This window comes from Lepidochelys kempii, chromosome 8, assembly GCF_965140285.1.
Source record: "Lepidochelys kempii isolate rLepKem1 chromosome 8, rLepKem1.hap1, whole genome shotgun sequence".
In the NCBI taxonomy this organism is placed as follows: Eukaryota; Metazoa; Chordata; order Testudines; family Cheloniidae; genus Lepidochelys; species Lepidochelys kempii.
This window is the reverse complement of record NC_136387.1, coordinates 54,490,932-54,510,082: the sequence shown is the minus strand read 5'-3', so window position 1 is coordinate 54,510,082 and position 19,151 is coordinate 54,490,932. Positions and strand designations below refer to the sequence as shown.

At 42.1% G+C, this 19,151-nt stretch overlaps 1 protein-coding gene across 1 annotated transcript in view; it reads left to right on the top strand.

Moving 5' to 3' along the window:
• SHCBP1L (SHC binding and spindle associated 1 like) overlaps positions 1–19,151 on the top strand; it is a 67,137-nt gene that overhangs the window by 13,555 nt on the left and 34,431 nt on the right. The window contains exons 3-6 of the mRNA XM_073356620.1: positions 4,527–4,741; positions 10,503–10,589; positions 11,247–11,465; positions 14,698–14,803. Coding sequence (XP_073212721.1) covers positions 4,527–4,741; positions 10,503–10,589; positions 11,247–11,465; positions 14,698–14,803 — 627 coding nt within the window. The remainder of the gene's footprint in view (positions 1–4,526; positions 4,742–10,502; positions 10,590–11,246; positions 11,466–14,697; positions 14,804–19,151) is intronic.

The following is a 19,151-nucleotide window of genomic DNA, read 5'->3' as shown; positions in this document are numbered from 1 at the left end:
ATTCTTTTTTAACTAACTTTTCCTTTCTGCAACATGTGATGTGTAGTAACACACTTAAATTATTTTCTATTTTCAATGTAGTTTTTTAAAAAAAATTCTGAAGTTATGGTTAAAAATGAAGTATTCCAGCGTCTGGAAATGCCAAAATGAAGGTCGCTTTCACATTCTTAACTTCTGCTCCTATAAACATTACAGTATTTAATTATGAGATTACATGCTATATTCCCCCCACCCCAGGATTCCTGTGATGGATGCCTCCCTGGGGTGCCACCTAGAACTGGGGTATCACTGAGCCCTCTGACCCACCAGCTCCCTCTCACATTGTGTTGCCATGACAAGTTGCAAAGCCCTCCAAGCTTGCACTTTCACCAGCATTCACACAGGTAGGGACACACCCAGCTGCAGTCACATGCAGGTTCTCTAACCACCAGCCTCCCAGCCTAGGACCTCAGAGCAGTACCATTCTGTGCTGGTCAAATCTGGCCAACATATGGGCTTAACCTCAGTGTGAAGAGGGCCATGCATAGTTGTGGTAACCAAGCTGAGATTTTCCCCAGACACCTTAGTCAAACGCACACCGGTTTGGATTAAAACAAAATAAGTTTATTAACTACAAAAGAATAGATTAAGTGATTATAAGTGATAGCAAACAGATCAAAGCAGATTACCTAGTAAATAAAACCTCATACTGAGCTTAACATACTCATGTTAACATACATGGATAGGTAGAATGTGAATTAGCAAATTCTCACCCTGAGTGATAAACAGGCTGGCAGATTCTTAAGACACAAGCTGCCTTGGCTTTGCAGCTTGGGTTTCCCAGGTTTTCATACACAGGCTAGAAATCCCTTTAGGCTGGGACCATCATTTCCGCTCTACCCCTCCTTCAGCCTTTATTCCGCAGGTGTTTCCAGGTGTGTTGTAGAGAGAGTGAGGTACTATCATGATGTCATTTTCCTACTTTTATATCTTCCCACTTGCTAGAAAGCTCTTTTGCTGTTCATAGAATCATAGAATATCAGGGTTGGAAGGGACCTCAGGAGGTCATCTAGTCCAACCTCCTGCTCAAAGCAGGACCAATCCCCAACTAAATCATCCCAGCCAGGGCTTTGTCAAGCCTGACCTTAAAAATAACTAAGGAAGGAGATTCCACCACCTCCCTAGGTAATGCATTCCAGTGTTTCACCACCCTCCTAGTGAAAAAGTTTTTCCTAATATCCAACCTAAACCTCCCCCACTGCAACTTGAGACCATTACTCCTTGTTCTGTCATCAGCTACCACTGAGAACAGTCTAGATCCATCCTCTTTGGAACCCCCTTTCAGGTAGTTGAAAGCAGCTATCAAATCCCCCCTCATTCTTCTCTTCCGCAGACTAAACAATCCCAGTTCCCTCAGCCTCTCCTCATAAGTCATGTGTTCCAGTCCCCTAATCATTTTTGTTGCCCTCCGCTGGACGTTTTCCAATTTTTCCACATTCTTCTTGTAGTGTGGGGCCCAAAACTGGACACAGTACTCCAGATGAGGCCTCACCAATGTTGAATAGAGGGGAACGATCACGTCCCTCGATCTGCTGGCAATGCCCCTACGTATACATCCCAAAATGCCATTGGCCTTCTTGGCAACAAGGGCACACTGTTGACTCATATCCAACTTCTCGTCCACTGTAACCCCTAGGTCCTTTTCTGCAGAACTGCTGCCGAGCCATTCGGTCCCTAGTCTGTAGCGGTGCATGGGGTTCTTCCGTCCTAAGTGCAGGACTCTGCACTTGTCTTTGTTGAACCTCATCAGATTTCTTTTGGCCCAATCCTCTAATTTGTCTAGGTCCCTCTGTATCCTATCCCTACCCTTCAGCGTATCTACCTCTCCTCCCAGTTTAGTGTCATCTGCAAACTTGCTGAGGGTGCAATCCACACCATCCTCCAGATCATTTATGAAGATATTGAACAAAACCAGCCCAAGGACTGACCCTTGGGGCACTCCACTTGATACCGGCTGCCAACTAGACATGGAGCCATTGATCACTACCCGTTGAGCCCGACAATCTAGCCAACTTTCTATCCACCTTATAGTCCATTCATCCAGCCCATACTTCTTTAACTTGCTGGCAGTTGCTGTTACCTGAGTCAAACAGTTTCCATTGTGTAGCGCTATCTCTTCTATTGTACATAGTTCCTGGGGTAATCCTTGGGCGCGTTTCCTCAATATGCCATTAACATCATTTGGCCTTTTTACTGTTGTAACTGAAAGGTTGCTTGTGGGTATTTTCAACCTCACAACTTGTTTCAGTAACAGACATAGTCAAACTTCATAACTTCACATACGACACTAGCACATACAATCCAACGAGACATTAATGTCTAGCAGATCAAGACTCTTAGAATGATACTTCACAAGGCATGCTTTGTACAAAATATATCCTAATTACATGATAGCGGTGAATATTGGGGTGCCAGGGTATCAATTCCCATTTCACTTCATGTGCAGGTTGGATAAGTTCTAAAGGGACATGGCTAATTTGAGTTCTTCATAATTGACTGAGTTAAAAAAATTACAGCTTTTGATGATGAAGCATCCTTTAAATACCATAAGCAGAAAAAAGTAAAAAAAAATTAAAATAAAATTCTGTACATCTGATGTTTAGAAGGATCTTTTGGATGAGCTCAAGAGCAAAAACACCAAACATACTCAGGGTTATCCCTCTTCCTTTCTGGGCTATACCTGCCTGCTGCCTCTTATGCTTCAATTTTAGCTTTGCTACCAGATTGTTCGTAAATAACTTTTAGTAGGGCTTGGGAAAGACTGTATATGTGAGGCCTCACCCTCCCAAATCGGTACCTATATTGAGAGATTTCTAAGATCAGAAAGGTCCACTTTAATCTATTCTAGGCTAACACAACCTGGATAACACATGCTATAAACTTCACCCAGTAATTTCTGCAGTATGTAAATGAACACTACAGAGTCCAATAACTTATAATTGAACTAAATCATATCTTTTAGAAAGACATCCACTCTCTGATATTAAGATTTCCCTATGTAGGTACATAATTAACCTTAATTATAAATAGTTAAATAGATTGAGCTCCTTACATTTCTCATTGCAAGATGTGTCTTCTAGACCTTGAATAATTTCTGCCATCTTTGAATGCTCTAATTTTGTGAGAACAGGACACACCATTTCAGTGATAGTCTTGTCAATAGCGTATACTGAGGTAATATCATTGTTCTGTTTATACACCCAATATTTTTATTAGCCTTTTTTGCCTTACATTCATTTGGTTATCTATGTGGTGTGCTGCATCCTGAGTGCCCCTTGTGGCTTTAAGGGCTGCCCTGCAGTGGCCCTGCCTCAGTTTTCCCTCTTGGACTTGGCCCTATGGATAAGCCGTTAACAAAAAGTCTGCCCCTTCTGGGATATACAAGTCCAAAACAAACACTTTGTCCTAGTCTCAAACTGGGCCCAGCCCCTCCTTCCTGAAGGGTCTGTCTTCCCTCCGTTCGACTCAAGCACTCTGCCCATACTGTGGGCTCAGCTTTCGCTCTTCCCGGACTCCTTTTCGTCTCTCACCTCAGCTCCTTCTGAGCTCCTTTGAGTAGTTCCCTGCTTCTTCCTAAATAGCCACTCCCTGGCCTTCTCTCCTGGAACTTTCCACAGGCCTCTGCCTGTCTTGTCCTCTCCATTCCAGTCAGCCCTCTACTGCTGGGCTACTTCTTTTAGCCAACCCTGCACAGGGCTAATGGAACATGGCTGACTGTCCCAAGTCCTTGGCCCTTAAAGGAGGCATGTCAACCCTTGTATATCTGCAATGACTTAAATCCTCTGAGTTGCAGTTTTCCACATAGTCAGCCTAATGATGTCAGTTTGCCAAATTTCAGCTTTCTAGCCCAAGCCATTGAGATACTTAGAACTATTCAAGAACAAATGAATTTTTAATAAATCCCTCCCTTCTTTGGTTCAGCTGCTTCTGAGAATTTTTATTCAGACTTTAACAAAAAAATCTCTTTCACACTGAGACCAGACTTGGAAAATTTCATCCTGAAAGGTAAAGGCTTGTTAAAGTTAGAGGTAACTGAAAAAGGTTATTTAATGTGGAAATACTTAATACTAATATTGTTTAGGCAACCTTGAATGTATGTCTTAAGTATAATCATAATTCTTATAAACGTAAATTCAGGAACTATTGCTTAGAACTGCTAAAATGTGCCATTTCATTTAGTTTTAAATACTGGCCTTTACAGCTGTCTGTAGTGTTTAGATTAAAAAGTAACTCATAATTTTCAGTTTACTTATTCTGTAGCAAACTTATCATTTTCTCTTAAAATCATACTACTGCTTTAAGGTAAAATTAAAGGAAGATGTCATTTTCACTAATTATTTTTAGTTTTATAGTATGGTCCACTTCTACAGATGGCAGTCCCATGAAAGTTAATAAGAACTTTGTGTGTGGCAGGATTGCAGGATCATACTAACAAAGAAATAGACATTTTAAAATTTTTTTGTAACTGTATATTTCTTATGTCTTAGGTTACTTGCAAACCATCTCAGAGCACCTCATCTCACTTGAAAGCTTCTGTATCTGTTGCTGAACCATTTTCCTCTAATATTGCAAATATTCCAAGAGAGCTTGTTGAGAATGTTTTGGATGAACTGGACCATTGTGTACCTCTGCTGGAAATCTACCCTGTCGAGGGGCCGGATATGGTAGTATTTGATATTGCCCAGGCTTTGGACGTTGTGAGGTATTTAGCTTTTTCCCCTGTATTTTTGCTATTCAGAGATGCTAAAATGTTAACTGAGGAACTGTACCTAAAATAGAAAGATTAGAAAGATTTACTTTGCTTCATTAATAGTGTAAGAATATTCACAAACAAAAGTCTGAGTTTAAAAAGTGGTAAGGATGAAAAAGTATTTTGATGAAGTCCAGTTAATGCCCCAAAAAACCCTTGCAATTTGATTGGATTTACCTAGTCCAGGAGTGAACAGCTTCTGGACCTGAGATTCAGCAGCTCTATCTGGATTCTGATGCTTTGCCTTAACACTTCTGCTTTTTTTACTCTAAAAGGTGTTGACTCTTATTTTAATGCGCCAACCATATGGTGTTTTCAAGGTTTGCAGTACTGTATCTTGAGTAGAGCCAGTCAAGAATTTTCTGACAAAATGCTTGTTAATGTGTAGAAACAAACTGTTTGCAGAAAAGGATTTCTTTCAGTGAGTCATTTCAACTTGAAAATATTTTGCCATTTCTTTCTAGCTTCACAATGTAGTGTCACCAAGTTGGAAGTGTTCATGGAATTGATTGCCTCTCTGCTGCCCCAGTGTTTTGCCTCTGCTCAAAGAACCTAGAGGTTCCCCTAGGACTCATCTCTAAGCAGGAGTTACTTCCATTGTGCATATTTCTTTTTTCTTCCTCTTCTTGATGCCCCCAGTAGGTTAGGGCAGGTCTACACTTAAAAAGCTGCAGTGGCACAGCTACACCAATGCACCTGCACCATTGTAGCACTTTAGTGAAGATATTATGATGCTGATGGGAGAAACTCCACCTCCATGAGAGATGGAAGCTATATTGACGGGAGATACTCTCCTGTTGACATAGCGCTGTCTATAATGGGTTAGGTTGGTATAACTGCATTGCTTTGGGGTGTGGTTTTTACATACTCCTGAGCGACGTAGTTATACCAATGTAAGTTTGTAGTGTAGAACGGGCCTTAGAGGATTTTTGAGAAGAGGAGTGTACAGGAAAGCTATTATTGAGGAGAAAACATGGTAGTGTAGCAAGCTTAGCTATGATCACCTCTTACTCCACTCTACAGACATCTGACAGGCAAGCCTTAAGCTGGTTGGAGTGGAAATTCTGCAGCAGGACCTGGCATTTTGGAAGCAACAAGCCAGAAGTCCCTAGCTTTTTATTCTTCTCTTTTGACTGTGGTGAAGTATGGGATCAAGGAATGTTCCCAAGAGGCTGGCAAGTCAGCAGGGTCAGGAATCACCTGTGAGCATGACTTGCCTACTGCTTTCAGTTTTCCACAGTACCTGGTGTTTTTGGCCCAGCTGTCTAGTACGGGCCTTAGACAATTTTTCTTGTGCTTAAGCTCTGACTTCTACAGGCTCTGAAAATGTAGTTTAAAAAAATACCCCCAACAACATAGCACTCAAATGTTTCAGATTCCCTGTATTTGGTATCAGTTACCATTTTTTTAGGGCAGCCTGAGGGTTGTGCAGATATGGATTTGTGAAGAATATCTAGCATGCATTTCCCTACACCCTATTACCACTCCTTCTGCTGTCTTAGTCGAGTGGCCTGGTCCAGCCTGCTGATGCCAACTAGTCCTTTGTTACCCTGGCTTCCTCAAGTGTAGTGACAGTATGACCTAGTGTAGTCCTTTGTTTTACTGCTGCTTTCTCTTCCCCTGCCACCAATTTGATTTGATTTTTCTATTTTGCAGGATGCAGAGTGATCTAGCCCATACTGCTAGCCTGTCAGTATCAGTAGACCTTTTTTCTGTCTGGCCTCCCTTAGCTCAGCATGGTCTAACTCAGCTTGTCTTTTTATCACTTGTGCTGACTTTTCTTATGAGTGCAGTAGAGTATCCTCGCCCCTACTGCAAGCATCCTGCCTATACCAATAATAGACCATCAAAATAGCTGGAATCTGCAGATAGGGATGTGACTGAGCTTCTATAATAAATGAAAGGAGGGGGGTAGCTCCCTTTCATGAACACCCAGCCAGCCAGTTAGCTATAAAATCCCTCTTATTGGCTGTTCTTTGCTTGCTTTACCTGTAAAGGGTTAAAGTTCCCCAGGTAAAGGAAAAGGAGTGGGCACCTGACCAAAAGAGCCATTGGGAGGCTAGAACTTTTTAAAATGGAAAAAAAGCTTCCCCTTCCGGAGAAGGAGACATGGAGCACCAATTCTACATGCAGGAATGCTGTGTAAGGGTTGAATCAGGTATGAAAATTCATCTTCCATACCTAGAAGAAATCATTGGACAGGAAATGTTGACATAGACACAATCAGGTTTATTTCCTTATTTTGGCTTGTGGATCTCCTCTGTGCTAAGCCCAGATGCTTTTGTTTTGCTTGTAATCTTTAAGCTGAACTTCAAGAGAGATATCTTGATGCTTAATTTTTATAATTGTTTCTTTTAAGTTCCAGCAAAAAGCCTAAGTTCCGAATGTATTTCCTTTCTTTTTGTTTCTAATAAATGTTACCTTTTTTAAGAACAGGATTGGATTTTTGGGTCCCTAAGAGGTTTGTGCATATGTTGTTTAATTAGCTGGTGGCAACAGCTAATTTCCTTTGTTTTCTTTCTCAGCTTTTCCCCAGAGGGGGTTGAAAGGGCTTGAGGGTACCCCACAGGGAGGAATTCCCAAGCGCTCCTTCCTGGGTTCAAAGGGGGTTTTTTTGCATTTGGGTGGCGGCAGTGTTTACCAAGCCCAGGTCAGAGAAAAGCTGTAACCTTGGGAGTGTAATATAAGCCTGGAGTGGCAAGTATTAATTTTTGAAATCCTTGCAGGCCTCCACCTTCTGCACTCGAAGTGCCAGAGTGGGGATTCAGCCTTGACAGCTTTTTTCTTCCAGTTTCCTTTCATGTGTTCCAGACTGGTCTAGCCTGCTACTTTATTAAGCCTGACAGCAATTTTCATTCAAGTGATATTGCCGAGTGTCTAGTTGCTTACACCATTAGCTTTCCAGCTCCAATGGACAATTCAAATGGCTGTAATCCTGTGCTAAAATGTTAGCATTAAGGAAGGAGAGTTTTGTTCCACAGTTTTAAAACCACTTCAGTAAGATTTTAAGGTCAGAGCATGTTCATCTCAGCTTTCCCTCTGCTTTTATCAACTCTTTCTATCATTTCTTTTTTAAAGCAGTCCTCTGTCTCTTCAAGGAGCAGATCATAGACTGGGGCAGCAGCAAAAGCTATAGATGCAGAAGCAGCAGTCTTTACAACAGTTAAGATGGATAGCCCTCTATATTGGGGGTTGCTCGGTCTTCTGAAAAGGTCAGTTCAGGCCTTCAGTAAGATACCTTAGTGTATGTGACCAAAAAAGCATTTCAAACTTCCTGGTCAAGTGGAAACTTATATTTCAGGATCCTCTCAGACTTCAGCACGTGAAGTGTTTGGCCTGGAACTTGAAGTTTTTGCCTTCTAGAGCATGAATATTTGGGAGAGCTCATGGAACATGCTAGTCAAATCTAGAAATTGTCCACAAATCTGACAACTTCAGAGGATTTTGAGAACTTGATTCTCATGGTGCTCTTGAAAGGACATATATTGGCGTTCCTTCTAGATAGGCACTTGCTAAGACTATGACACAATCTTCCTGCAGATTCAAGGTCTCAATGTTAGAATTGGAAGGAATATGCTACAAGTAGGCTATCATTTTTTGCAACACCCTCACATTTCCCAATTCCTTAAAGCTGTCTCTCTGCAGAGATGCTGTTAGGAGACTAGTAGAATAGCTTCAGATGATCTAATTTTTCCTAAACACATGGGGGAGTTTTCTCCATACTTATTAAAGCATTTTACCTGTTCGCAATTACATTGGCCAGGAGAGTTAGTTGATAGATGGAACCATAGGGTTAGACGGGACTGCAAGGGTCATCTAGTCTAAAGTTTGGGGGGCTTTATCCATCTGGAATCTTTCTATGCAGTTTTTTTGCAGATGAAATGATTCTCAGACCTGCACCAGAATTGCGTCCCCTGAAATGTTCGTTTCCACTTGAACTAATCTATTTGCTTTCCTTGTATTCCACCACTAAAAGTCAGTTACTTGCTTTTAGATGTTGAGATATTCAAATTCTGTTTACATAAAGCTAATTCTTGAAGAAAATCAGATGCAATGTTAATATTAGATGGATGACCTAAGAAAGGTTGCAACAAAAGCATCATAGCCAGTATTCCTAGATGGATAAATTAAGGAGTTTGTCAGGCCTACAGTTTGTTCTTAAAAGATCCTCCTCCTCCTGTAAAAGTTCAGACATATGTCCATTTTCTGGGCAGAATAGCATTATGCTTTGTTTAAGTAATTTTGTAGTATAGCTATGTGGACTTCAGTGCATTCCTTTATCGTTTTAAAACAGATGTTATGTCTTCGACATAGCTTTTGAACAAAAGGTCCTGCAAGCTCTCTCTTAGCTTTCTTTCATTAAAACCCTTCACATGCTGAGGGAAGGCAGAAGAAAAGTAAAACAAACAAAATAAACTTATCCTCAAGCAGCTGTTTTTTCCTTGTGGTTCACTCTTGATGTTTCAAGTTTCACTCCTGTTTATGTAGATATGTTTTACTGGCTACTTCCCAGTTGTAACGGATTACTGAGTACCAGGTGCCCATGATGAAGAAAGGTTAAATTTACTTACCTACATGTAACTTTTCCTTCTCTTAAGTGGGCATCTGGTGCTCTGTGAGATCTCTCCCAGGTTGTCACTTAATTTGCATTAATTTCCAGTTGGAGGGGAAATGTCTCAGTTCTTCCTTTTTTCTCTTTATGGAATATTCCTGCAGAGAGAGATGGAGAAATCTTGTGATCCCCTTATTTTAGGATCTTTCTTTGCTGTAAGTGGTCTCTTCCATTTCCCTGTGTTCTAATCAAAATTAATAATTTGTTGTCTTAGCATGAGTAGTTGATTGGGGAGTTAGAGAGAGGCAACCACTTCTCTTATCAGCTCTAATTGCCAGCACTGCATTGTGAAGCTAGTGGAGTTTATTTTTTTAGTCTTCAGGCTTGGAAGATGAGGAAGAATAACCTAGTTATAACAGATTATGGAGCAGTAGGTGCCCATTACAGAGAAGGAAAAAATGAAGGGTAGGTAACTAAATTTTATCTTTTGGACAGCGACAGCCATAAACAGCCATATGGATGAACTTACAGAAGAGCTGTTGAGATTTTACCTAAGGCTGCTGGGTGAGGTGAAGAGAGAAATCAAAATGCAGAAATTAAGAAGATTTTTCTTGTGGGGAAATAAGATTTGTGGTGTTGCAGCTTTTTATGAAGTGAAAATGTTCTTCACAACTTGAGATCACTACGATAGAAAGTTACGAGGTTGATTGCCAAAACAACATATGGAAGCTTTTTTTCCCCTGCTTCTCATGAAAGAGCAAATGTGGTGGCAGTATAATACAGGGGTTCCCCGGTATACGTTTCCCCCTTATCAGTTGTTTCTTGTATCCGTTGCTCACCAATGGGGGAACATGTTCAGATTCACACTGGTCCCGATCCACATATCCACTTCACATTTTGCAGGGCATTTCTTTGGGTGTGTCCCCTGGTGCTCAGGAGGTGCTGGGAGGGAGGAGGAGGAGCAAGGACTGGACACGCTCAGAGGAGAGGGCAGAACTGGGCGGGAAGAGGCAGGGCAGGGCTGGAGCGGGGTGACCCATTATTTCTTGTGGGGAAAAATTAAATTCCCCGATATCCGTAGTTTCAGTATCCATTGCCCTATTCAGGAATGCAACTCTGATGTATACTGGGGACCCCCTGTAAAGTCAATATATCTTTTAGGTTTTTCTATGACTTCCTTTGGAGGGATTGGGATGAAGATGAAAGTTGTGAGACCTATGCAGCACTGATAGAAGAGAGAATTAAACTGTAAGTATATTACACCAAAAAAGAGTGAGGTTTTTGTGTGTGTGGTTTTTTTTGTTTTTTGTTTTTGTTAAAAGAAGCTGTGAGGGCTCTCCTCATGGTCCATTGGAGCACTATTCACCTTGTCATGGGGTCTCCAAAGGTCAGTTGCCACCTCTCACAGGGTCTGCTGCATTGGTGCTTTAGCCTTCCAGGTAAGGAACACTTGAGTCCTACCCCTTCTAGGGGATTAAAGTAATAAACAAATAAATAAATAAATAAAGGAATGCTATGAACTCAAACACAGTCATCCAAGGAATCTTCAGCAGGATCCTGCCCTTCTGTTTAGAGCCTGTCTTCATGCGGCCAGGCCTTTAGGTCAGTCTTCCTTGGCCTGGTCATCTCATCCTTTGGGAGGTTCATCCAGACAGCAAGCTGCATCTGACTCTTGGCTGAAACCAGGCTTTCCTCGGCAATGAAGAAGCAGAGCTCTGCTTTCCTTCCTGGTCAGCCCTGCACAGAGCTGGGACTTCTTTTAACTCCCCTCTCCATACCTGAGATCTGCTACAGGTGTAGTGACGCAGGGCCAGTTGGGTCCAGAGTCCTTCATTAACACCCTCCTTGCCAGTATGGGGCTTGTACGCCCTATGACAGAAGTATAATTTTTTTTTATTTTCACAGTGGGTGTGATATTGAGAATGGAACTATTCCTGCTCCAATTGGTCAACGTTTTAGAAAAAATCTGGAGAAGTATAAAAACATGCATTTGGAATTGATTCAGTACCAAAGTAATATTAAAGAAGAACCTACAGCAGAAGAAGCTGTTGAATGTTGGAAAAAATACTATGAATTAGTAATGCTATGTGGATTGCTGAAAATATGGGAGGACCTTCGCCTCAGGTAACCTCTATAGCAGTGGTTCTCAAACTTATTTGATTAAGTCCCTTTCTGTGTGTCTGTAGTCATTTACGGCCCCGACACACAAGTACATATGCCTCTGGCCAGGCGCCCAGCTCTGAAGGCAGCATTGTGCCAGCAGCAGTGCAGAAATAAGGGTGGCAATGTGAAAAATGGTATTTGTCAATGTCACTTTTCACAGCAGACTTAGCTCCCCATTGCCACCCTTACTTCTGCGCTGCTGGTGTCCCGGGGCTGACAGTGGGAGCCCTGCCGCCACCTCCAGGTGAAGGATTGGTGGGGGTCGGGGGAGGAAAGCCCAGGCTACATCCTGGTGAGGGATTGGGGTGTGGGGGGAGAGCCCTAGGATAGCGGGCCTTTGGCTGTCCTCTTTATCCCCTCACCTCCTGGTTGTGCGTGGCCCTTCTGCCCAAGCCCCAACCATCCAGGGCTGACAGCTGGAACTCTTAAATTAAAAAAAAAAAAAAAAAAAAAAGGCACACAGCTCACGCCGCCCTTGATTCATTCCCAGATGCGCCCCATAGTTTGAGAACCACTGTTCTATACTTACTAGTTCATACTTGAGGCCCTACAACAAAATCCATTCTAAACATCGTAATTTCTTGCTTGTCCTTTCTAAATGTTAATAGAAGTTAATTAGCACTGTAATTAATTATAAACTATGAATTTAAAAGCTTCCTGCCAGTAGTTGAGACTGTGATATCCTCCCTAGTGGGATTATTACATTAAGGTAACCAACTGATTGCTACTTACTCTCCAGTGGAACTATTAAATCACTAAATTTAGAAAAATCTGTCCTTCGATTTTTCTTTAGTTTATCAGCATACTTCAGTCCTTATCCAGACGCTGTCTGAACTGCAGTATTTCACTGTATAAAAATGTGTACTATAAATCCATATTATATTAAAAAACCCTACGTTAAAAGAAGGTTGAAAGTCAAGCATTCAAAAATTGGTAAATGCCAGTTAGGTTTGCCCAGAGGCAACCTTAATTCAGGCCCTGGTGTGCATATGCTCTATGACAGTCTTTAATTATGTTATTACTTTTTTCCCCCCAGGGGATCCCTGCCTCATTCATTGCACAGGATAGATGGTTCACTGTTTCTTTCTATCCTCATAATTATTTACTGCACACTGTACTCAGTGTAGGATTTGAACAGAATTATTAATTTGCTCATGTTGTTTTCTGTTTTTCTCATTGAGATCTTAGTTCTTTATGAACATTAATGAATTAATCTTCAATACCCCCTGAGAGGCGAGATGATGATATCCCCAGTTTCCAGATAGAGCACTGAGGTACAAAGGTTAAGTTCAAAATTGTTAGAAGTGTCAGTTAATTTTGAAAAAAGAAAAGGAGTATTTGTGGCACCTTAGAGACTTACAAATTTATTTAAGCATAAGCTTTCGTGAATACAGACTAACACGGCTGCTACTCTGAAACCAGTTAATTTTGGGTGCTGAATCTGAGAAGCCTGAAGCTTGGTTTTTAGAGTACTTAGCATTTTATAGCACTTAATGGGCACTGTACTTTCAACATATAGACTTCAGTTGCAGTTATGTGTGCTCAGCACTTAACGCAAATGAACCCACATGTGTCTCAAGCCAGGTACCTAGAAAATGAGGAATGCACAATTAGTGACTACCTGTGAAAAGTTTTCTTTAAGTGACATACCTAGCATCACATAGGAACTCTGTGGCAGAGTCAGGGATAGAATTCAATTTCCATAATGTTATTCAGCTGCCCTAGTGATAAGATCATCTTTTTCTTCCTGTAGTTCTCTGCCTCATTCACTAAACATCTTCCAACTTCTGGAACAAAATGAGGCAGCAGTCCTACAATAGTCTCATTCAGTATACAACCTTGATTCATTCCTACAGCATAGTTTGTCCTGTGACCTTAATGAGGCAGGAGTTCTGTAGGGAAAAAATATACATGAACACATAATTAAACTCTCTCATAACATGCACAAGGAGGCTGAATTAAGGCTGCACAGGAAAACTTAACATTTTCTAACTTCTGAGTTCTTGACTTTGCAACATTACTGTTAGTTTAATGTCTTATGTAGTAAGTCTTTTTTTTAAACTTAAATAAAATAAAAAATATAAATCCATTATGTAGGAACAGATTTAACCCCCATATAGGCCAACAGCATATTTGGGATCTTTTGGTTCACGACACAGCTCTCTACCACTTGAGCTAACGTAGCTGATAGCAATAGAAGGTTGTTTATCTTCTGATGGGACTGCCATGAGATGGGGATTGGAGACACATACTTTCAGTGGGTTTCACAGTGATTTACTAGATAGCAAAGTAATGTTGAGACTTGGGAATAATGGGTTTAGTTCCAGGTTCTGCTGGGGAGCATGGTCTAGTGGCTCCAGATACTTTTGCTCCTGCTTTTCTTCCCTTCCCCCACCAAGCCTATCCCTGTCCTCTTCTGTTTCTGTCCTGCCTCCCCCTCACCTCCAATGCCTTCTAATCCTCCTCCCTGCCCTGCATCTCTTGTAGATTTAATTTCTCTTTGCTTTGTAAAACAGAAGTGGTTTATTATATTGAGGGAGGAAAAAATATAAAGCATAGGTAATTGGAAGAGTCCCTTTTCTAACCATAATCACACTTTAAGATGTGCCTACATTTTAAGAAATGTGTCTGGGTTATTTTGGTAGGTTTTTGTTTGGACACTCTATTTGAACATTTCATTGGGGATTGGTATAATAAAGGAATTATGTTTTAACAAAAGATGGAGTCAAACTGTTGATCTGGGCTAGAAGATGCTTTTTGAAAATGGCTTTAAAATATTTTTTGGCCTACCTGTACTGATCAGACAATCTTTGTGAATGGATTATACTGGGAACAGTGTTTAAATAGAATTCCATATTTGTTTTCAAAGATGGGTCAAAGCCCAGGACCGTAAAACCAAATGCATGAAATATATTAATTTATAGGATTCTGGAGATGGCAGCTAAGTAGTAAGTGACTTGTCTAAACAAATTTGTGCTGCTTTTACATATCTTGCATTTAACACTGTGAAAGTTTTGTGATGCTGGAGTTATCTGGTATGTTTGTCATAGATGAAGATGCTATTTAAATGCATGTATCTGTTAAAATCTAATCAATTCAGCTTAAAACTTCTTAAAGTCAAACTATTTTATATACTGTCAGAAATGCTTTGTCTAAAACTAATTGTAGTACATAGATTTGGTCTAAATTACAGAGCTTATGGACCTCTGACCCCAAGGATACTGAGGCGTAGGAGAGGAAACAGAGATGATGGGAAAGCTGTAACTCATATTGTAGCTAAAACAATGACAGCAGAAATGGTGAGGAAGACTTCGATTATGTTTTATGTGAGTCAGAAGGACTAAATGTGCTAAACAAAACCAAGGCCAAATGATCTAGGGGCTATTAGTACATAACTGTCTTGAAGGAGATAGTTATTCAGAAGTGACCTCTGAATTTTTACTTTCTGATCTAACTGAAGTGGTCGCATAGAATCCTCTCAGTCTGTGGGATGAGAAAGAATATAAAGTTCTAATAGGCAGTCCATTAGTTTGAAATGGACACCCATTCAAAAAGGTAGCTCGCTGGTGAGAAACTTTGTTGTCAAAACAACGTAAGACTAGTAACTGCACAACAAGCGGTGTTTATTTTGCCTCTCTTTGTAGAAACAACCTGTTGTCATTCCTCTGCAGATCACTTGGGGAAAACCTTGGCTACTGTGGCTTGCTGGCATTCCTTCCCCCACACTTCCACATTTTCTTTCTCCTTCTCCCTCCAGCAGACATATAACCATAGAGCTCATTAGAGGAACTGACAGACTTAGATGTGCAGCAGGGTGTTCATGGGGATGTCTCTTTTCTGGCTTGGAGGGCAGTAGTTCCACTTTGCCATGGCCAGCAATAGTCCTAGAAAAGGGTATCTCACACCAGTTAGTGATAGGCTGTCATAGGCTCATCCGTTAGAGATTGTTCTGGGTGTTTTGGAGATGAGGTGTCCATTATTACTTATTGCTCTAGGGACCAGTGGACACCACAGCCATAGAAAAAGGTCATGAAGCTAGACGCTCTATCTCCACAGAAGGGAACTTCATGTGTGTTTGAATTAGCTAGAAGCCTTCTACCTGTGAAAGTGACTCTTGGTGCTTTATCCAGTCTTACCACCCCAAGTTCTTGCAGCCTGGCTTCATTTAATTCTGTTCCTCTCAGATGGTTCTTTGTCCCACTCATTCCCACTTTCTCCCCTGGTTTTTGTTCATCCAGAAATTCTGCCTTAATGAGATATTTATCCCTTGGATCTGTCTGTCTTGGCCTTTCCACACTGCCTCCTTTTGTTTCGCGGTAGCTAACAGATATACTTGGCCTCACCTCCAGGTGTGGACACCACTCTAGGACTGAACTGAGCAAGATACCATTCAGTGGTCTAAAACTCTTTGAAGTTCGGGATAACAGCAGTAAAAGAAGTTGCATATCTGAGTAAGCTTCCTGTGCCCCTGGAGAATTAGGAAAGAATTACAGTGGAAGTTATTTAAAAAAAATACTTCTTGTTCATTCAGGGGAAAAGAATACTTCTCAGGATCTTCATGGGTTTCTGGAGGTAGGCAAAGCTTCTCTAGCCTCGCCTTCAGTAAGTAAAAGACGACAGACCTGCTCAGACCCCTTTCTCTCTGGAACCTTCGTAGCGTGAGCTTGACAGCTCTGAGCCTCCAGGCGTCTGATGCTTTGATTCCCTTCTATGGAGTTCCAGGTGCCTTGTGCTGTTGTGTATCCCAGGTATGCTCCCGTCCCCCTGAGTGGACATATGTTGAGCACCTGTGGGTCTAGAAGGCATATGAAAAGACCCTTGCAAACATTCTTTGGGATTGCCCACTATCTGAGGGAATCCAATACCTGGCTTGGGACCAGTACCTGATCCTGTATATGTTCCAGGGAATGGGTCCAAACTTGGAGGAGAAACACCTGGAGACACATAAAATGGTATCTTGCCCATGGGGTGACTTATATACACAAAACCAAAAGGCCAGTAGTTGGAGACACTGAGGTATGGATGGCCTTGTGTTCTTTAGTATAGATGTAAGGTTCTGAATTTTTTGGAATCTGTCCAGTGATGGGTAGATTTTTGCCTCAGTAATGTCTATGTCCACTCCCACAGCTATCCTTGTGGAAGTGTTTTTTGGTGTTTATCACAAAACTATGTGCTTGAAGCAACTGCAGTATCCAAAATGTGGCAGGTTGGTTTGCTGCTCTGGTTGGAGCTCTGATTAAAATGTTGTCCAGGAAAGGATACGGGTGAATGCCCTGAGATTGAAGTCTGGCTATGACCATTACCAGTACCTTGTTAAAGACCCTGAGGGCAGAAGAGAGGCTGAATGGTGGAGTTTTGTACAGGGATGGCCTGTGTCATAAACAAAGCTGAGTAGGCAGCGGTGGCACAGACATATGAGGACATATAGGTGCATGTAGCTGCTAGGTCAACTGAGGTGAGGAAGCCCCTTTGGGACAGGGATGTTACCATCACAGCAAGGGTTTGCATGCAGAAGCTCATTCTCTTCATCCTTTTGAGTCATTTTAGGTCCAGGAATGCTCTGACCCTCCTGTAAGCTTTTGGATAATGAATAGCCTATTGCATATAGCCTAAGAATCTTTTGAGGGCTACTTTTCTGTTGCTGGGATGTCTAAGTGAGGTTTCATTTAGCATCAGTTCACATTTGATGAGATTGCCCGAGATGGGGGATTGGATGAAGAAGCGATGGGATGGGGCCCTTTTTTTCAGGGATTAACTGCACTACCTCTCTTACCCACTTGTCTGTGGTCAATGGAGACTATTCTCAGAGAAGCGGTAAACTGCCTCTAAGATTCAGATTTGCGTGGAGATACATTTGCTTATTGTCGCAGTGAGACCTCAGAGGTGTGTTGCTGCCTGATCAGCTGTTCCAGATGTAAGATTTTTTGTTCCTTTTTGCCTGCTTTGCAGGAATTGCCACCTGGCTGTGGCCAGGATGGGGTGTCTTGCAGCTCTTTATCTAGTGCCCTCTGGATATATCATTTTCTGTGTCCTGCTCCTTATGGTCTTCCCCACTTAGTCTCTCTGTGCTTCAGCTGCCCATCCGTAAAATGGGGATGACAGTCCTTCCCTACATCACAGGGTGTTGTGAGGGTAAATGCATTAAAAATGGTGAGGTGCTGATATACTGCTATAATGGGGGAAGGCATATAAGTACCTCAAATATTTGGGGAAAAAGGCATGGAGGGAAGTTCTCAGGGTTTCCAAGTTCCCTGCTGTTGACTTGGGAGCCTAGACCTGAGAGCCTCAGCTGGAAAGAGCTTGAGCTTCCAGGATCCTGGGTCAGTTGGCTCCCCATGCTAAGGGGGAGTCTGGAAGCCCTGGGGGACCTGTGGCCCTTAGGCAGTCCATATAACAGGGTTGCTGTGAAGTTGTGGATCCTGACTCTAAAGCGGGTAGGTGAGTTGGCAGAAAACCAGGCAAGTTTCCATCAAAACTGTGCCTGTATTGTCTTAGAACATATGTTTATTTTTACATGTTTCTGCAAAATATTTGCTTTTGATGAATTGGCATTTTTGGAAGGAAAAACATGTGGTTGGAAAATTTCCAATTAGCTGTAGCCATATTGGACACCCAGTAGACACTGCATGAAGTTCGTGGTCATGGTCCTGCAAGAAATCCTCACTTCATTAAATTGGTGGAAAGACCTTCAGATGTACGACAGAATACCCTTTTCTTCTTTGAGCAGTGTGCTTGTGGGTACTCCACTTTAGGTGGTGGTGCGTCCCAGCCCCGTCGATCAGAGATTTATGGTAGCAGTGTCCGCGCAGGTCGCACGTTGCAGTACCGTTGGTGCCGTGTGTAGCGCGCGCATGACCCAAGCCCTCTAGTTCCTTCTCAACCGTTCTCAGCTGAAGACGGAGAAAAGGGGCAGTGTTAGCAGTTCTCCCTAAAACCATTAAGAAATAGCTTTTAGATAAATATTTAGATAAGTTGTTAGAGAGAGAGATAGAGTTAGTGTTAAAAAAAAAGTTTTTTTCTTGTTAGTCATAGAATATCAGAGTTGGAAGGGACCTCAGGAGATCATCTTGTACAACTCCCTGCTCAAAGCAGGACCAATCCCCAATTTTTGCCCCAGATCCCTAAATGGCCCCCTCAGGGATTGAACTCACAACCCTGGGTTTAGCAGGCCAACGCTCAAACCACTGATAGTCAACCACCCCTAGTTAAAATGCTGGGGTTTCCAGGCTTCAAACTATGTGACTCCTGCTGCGATGCCATGCTTGTTTCAGACGGACACTCTTTATGAGTACGCTGCCTGGGTGAGGGGCATATTTCCCAGAAATGCCCCCACCGCAGCAACCCAAAAGCCAGAGCTTGATGGGACAGGGATGTCTGGCTTAAAATGATCTTGATGGAGAAGTCCCTTCAGCCTGAGGAGGACAAGCAAACATCCTCTCCGGGCCCTCCTCAAGATGGAAAAGGAGATATACCCTCTAAAAAAAACAAAAACCAAAAACAAACTCAGAAAGGTCCGCGAAAACAGAGGTGGTCTCCTGCAAGGTCGCTACCCACCGATGCCATCTTATTCTCAGGTGAGCACCTATGACGCTCCAGGCACTTCCTGCACCCCCGAGGTTAGAGCAAAAGAAACAGAGTTGAGGCACC